General features: G+C 38.4%; 1 protein-coding gene across 1 annotated transcript in view; it reads right to left on the minus strand.

Moving 5' to 3' along the window:
• Window positions 1–1,559: 1,559 nt before the first annotated feature.
• The window catches only part of LOC101853799 (protein amalgam), a 14,640-nt gene continuing 11,613 nt past the window's right edge, over window positions 1,560–4,586 (minus strand). Inside the window, exons 7-8 of the mRNA XM_005101301.3 lie at window positions 4,231–4,376; window positions 1,560–3,507 (exon numbers count right to left, since the gene is read on the minus strand). Of these exons, the coding sequence (XP_005101358.1) occupies window positions 3,380–3,507; window positions 4,231–4,376 (274 nt within the window). The 3' untranslated portion in view covers window positions 1,560–3,379. The remainder of the gene's footprint in view (window positions 3,508–4,230; window positions 4,377–4,586) is intronic.

Consider the following 4,586-nt stretch of genomic DNA (forward strand, 5'->3'; position numbering starts at 1 on the left):
TGAAAATGGCCGTCAAAGTTTGGCAATTTCTGTAGTTAAGAGTCATTGGAAACTGAAAATTGACATTTTTTAGTGTCTTTAATCGGTTTTTCAGTAAAATTCACACAGGAATGTGTTTTTATACAAGGATATAAAAGGTGTTGAGCCAAAAAAGGAAAACTAGAAAAAAATTGTCTAACGGTCGGAAAAAATGCCAATTTCTTTGACTTCACGATTTTGATGAGCCCCTGATTTCACCACGATGCCTCACATATATTCATTTTTTCATCTTTTGTGTCAATTACCACCATTCTCCATAAGGATAAAACAACATAATGACACTACTGATATCAAGACTATGTAAAAATAAATTTAAAAAAACAACAGGACTGGAACATCAAACAAATATGGAATGTGGAAAATTTCTGTTGTAGGCTTCTGGTGGAATGTGGAATTCATGCAACAATAAGATTTACATGATAAATGTTGAACCGGTCGCAACAACATGTGAATCTATTGAAAAAATCTTAAATTTTTCATATATATGCTTGCTTTATACCTATAAGATTTCAGCAATGATGATATGAACCTTTTCATATTGCATTGTATAATGTTCTCTGTTTCCTGTAATGTCCAGCTTCCAGGGCTGCTGTCTGAGATTCAAAATACACTTCACAATAGTCTAGCACATACAAAGCAAATAAAATATCAGGTTCGCAGTCTTTTCTTAAAAGTGTGTTCGCTCTTAAAACACACAGGAAATGAAAAGAAAAGATTTTCGCGTCCTGCTGAATTTACTATAACGTGGTAGACTGTATTCCTGAGGGCCAATATACACTTCCACAACATTTCTGAAAGGAAGGTGACTGTTAGCGGACAGTAAATGTTTTATGTCCCCACCATCACAATTTAAATTATTTAGGAGATTGGCTACTCTGATTCTGCCCGTCAGGACCAACCCGGGCAGACTGATATACATCCAGTCTGAAAAAAAAAAAATCCCGGCTGAAAGACGAGGAGGTCCACAATAAAATAGATGTTCCAATACGGGTATCGAACTCACGTTTTTTGAGAGTTACAACAACAAATAGCCTAATCATCACACCACAAACATACCAGTGAAAAAAGACAGGAAAAATACTAATTGCATATACAGCTTACTACCCATTACGCTATCTGGCGTTTAGGGCAGCAACAAAGGATCTCCAGCTCTGTCTCTTTTGCGCCATCTTGGTCAGCGTTCCCCACGAATGATTCCAGGACTTCATTTCAGAAATTGCATATACAGTGAAGAATATAATGTAATTAAACAGTGTCACTGATTTGACACCTCAGCAAACAAGTTACATTTTGAAGAAAGCAATTTTGACTCAGATGGCGCAGCTACTACTATACACAGGCACTCTCTCATGAATACATAAACCACACTGTACCAGAAATCTGACTTGCCTTTTCTACCACAGAGAAAAAGGAACACGAAAATCCGCTTTTCGCAGAGCTATGAACTCAAGATAAAACCAATTCTAAAAAAAAATTTAAAAATTATGTTCCATACTTTTAGTGTTCTTGGAAGGGGTTGCTTTTTTTTTTAGTCAACATTTCAACACAGAACAAAAACACCAAAATAAAAACTAGTAGTATCAGTTCGATCAACAACGGCAGTACCATGGTTCTGTGTAATGTGACACACCGCTATACTCTTGAAGCATCTCATGCCATTATTTAAAGCAGTGACTTGTGACCTCAGGAAGTCTACGTTAAATCTTGAAAAAAAAATGACAAGTTTTTGAAATTCTTGGCTCAAGAATACAGGGTGGCAGTTATCTCCAACTTGTTATCCTCACTTTCAAAGAAATTTAACATCTCTTTAAAGAAACACAAATCACCACTGATGTAATCATGATGAGATGCAAGACGATACAGGTGCAAATATAAATGTCTTCCAACTTTCAATTCAGTTCAAAACTTAAAAAGATGGATCAGTCACTTCAGATATTTTAGACAGACAAGTGCACAACCACTCCTCTATGCACACACACACATATTATGTACAGTAAAAAAATCAGGATTATTAATTATTTCATAGCAGCAGGATATAAACAGGAACGATGGCCACATTTCATCTAAAACAGAAATTGTACACTACACGATGGTTCACTCCTCTATTTCAAAATTGTAACTGTGAATGTTTTATGTTCTTATTGACACAATTTAGATAATATAGGAGGCAGGCACACCCAGGCTGGAGGGATATGTCGTCCCAGCATACAGACCCAGATTTGACATACCAAATAATCTTCCAGCACACTGGTGGCAACGTCTTAGAACTTCACTTTGGATACTATTTTTAGGGAATGATGTGTGGGTGGTGGGTGCGTGCTCTGGTGTGGTTTGGTCCTTCTTTCTTATAAAACATCTATTGCACTCATCTCTCCTCCTCCTTTTCTTTGAATGTTACTGTTGAGGAACATTTTTATTCTTCGTCACTTGCATGATCTACTATTTATGTTGCAAGTGCTGTAAAAGTCTTACTAAAACTAAAAAGGGAATAATGTGCTTTGAAAAAAAGTTGTGAGAAATGATTGTTCTAAAAGAACTACTTGAGAAACAAAACAAAACACTTTTATTTAAGCCGGTAATGACATCTGTCAAAATTTACTTTGGTTTTCTTTTCATAGAGTGAACCAACTTGTAACATACTATCTCCAGTATAAAAAATCATCTAAAACTATAGTTGAAAAACTGTTTTGCATTTAGAACAGTGAATCATGTACAATGGAGGTGATCCATGATAATTACAATGACAACAAAGGAATGTACAAGTGGGGGTAAACAAGGTAAACAGTCTACCAGCCAAAGCTACGATGTACGTAAGCAAATTGCAAACCGGAATCCACTCTCTCAGAAATAGTCCTCCTCTCAAATATTTTGTCAAACTGACCAAGCAAGAAGCTGTCTTAACAGTTGAAACCAGCAAGAATTAAAAACAAAAGACCTGACAAACAATAGATGAAAGCACAAAAAAACCCCCAACAACCCAACTCCTGGGCAGTTGAAAAATGTAAAACCCAATAATACGCTCTAATAGTAAATGATTTTCCGACTTATAAAGTTCATACAAAATTCCCTGAAACTACACTACCACAGTAAAAATGGACTTTGGTGGTCTACAGGTTTGTTTCTAGTAAAATCCCGAGTACCTCACAGAAGTAAATCTTGTAAAGCTTCCAAAGAAATACAACTCAAATATTTACCCCGTCCAAAAAAAAATATTTGTCTAAATTTCATACTTAAAAACCAAAACAAGTTAATTTGAACCCCCCCCCCCCCCCCCCCCGCTTCTCCTTCAATTCCCAAATGATGTAAGGAACGGTTGCTGTGGCGACAGTCGTCGGTAAGATCAGTGTTGTCCCCCGCGCTGTAACAGCCAGACTGAGATGAGCATGATGAGGGTGGCCAGGTTAAAGGACAGACTGGACGCCGAACTGATGATCTGTCCATTCCTGGTGGGCGTGGCCACGTTAGAGGCTGCAAGACAAAACAGCAAAGGTCAAAGGTGAGCGGAAGAAGAGAGAGAGAGAGAGAGAGAGAGAGAGAGAGACTGTCTGTGTATGTGTGTGTTTAGTTCAAAGTAGAAATTCACACATCCTTTAAGTTACACTCGTGTAATTTCAGAGTCAACTGTCTATAAAACGAGTTCGAATCAAGGAAAGACACACTCATTATTTTTCAACCAAATGAAATACAACGTTCTCCGCCGCATAATCCATCCTGTTGAAGAGCCCACTTCTCCCATGTACCAGGTTTTCCCCCCTCCATAATTTGCATGCCAATGAATTTGTGAGGGGTGCTGACAAAATGAAATAACTCTTGGATTTTAACTCTACACGTCAAATTGCTAGGTCGAGTATGAACATCATATTAATAGGAATTGATAAAAGTAAAAGACACATTTAATTCTAGCCTTCTCGCATAAGGGCGAAAAATCTTGGAGGTTCAGTGCGCAAGCTGCGCATTTTTAACAGATCTCTTGGAGGTCCAAAATCGATAAGAGTAGGCTTCGGCTTCCATGCGAGCAAAATTCAAAACTAATTCCTACCGAATTAAAACTGTTTAATGTGCACCGCACGCTCATATGGGCTTATGCGGTTGCGAGCGCCGTAAAATGCTTACCAACCCCCCCCCCAACTTGTCTGTCGCTGACAGATCCTACCATAAAGGACACAAGAGACACCTGGATCAGATACTTACAGACCAACTCTAGGACGGTGTACTGGGAGCCTAATGAGTTACTGGCGGCACACCGGTAGCTCCCGAAGTCTTCCTGATGCACGCCTTTGATCTCTAGGATGCTTGTAATGCGGTTGTACGCCCCGGGAATGTTACGTATCTGAAATCTGGAAAAGCAGGCGAGATAAAGAAACTGTTACAGAGTAGTGGTTTTTGCAAAAATAGAAAACACTTACCATACATAAATCTTACTAACAAAGAAAACTAAAATATCATTTTCTTTTACAAGCAGGAAGACAGGACACACACACAGAGAGAGAGAGAGAGAGAGAGAGAGAGAGAGAGAGAGAGAGAGAGAGAGAGAGAGAGAGAGAGAG

This window comes from Aplysia californica, unplaced genomic scaffold (genome assembly GCF_000002075.1).
Source record: "Aplysia californica isolate F4 #8 unplaced genomic scaffold, AplCal3.0 scaffold00278, whole genome shotgun sequence".
Taxonomy (NCBI): Eukaryota; Metazoa; Mollusca; class Gastropoda; order Aplysiida; family Aplysiidae; genus Aplysia; species Aplysia californica.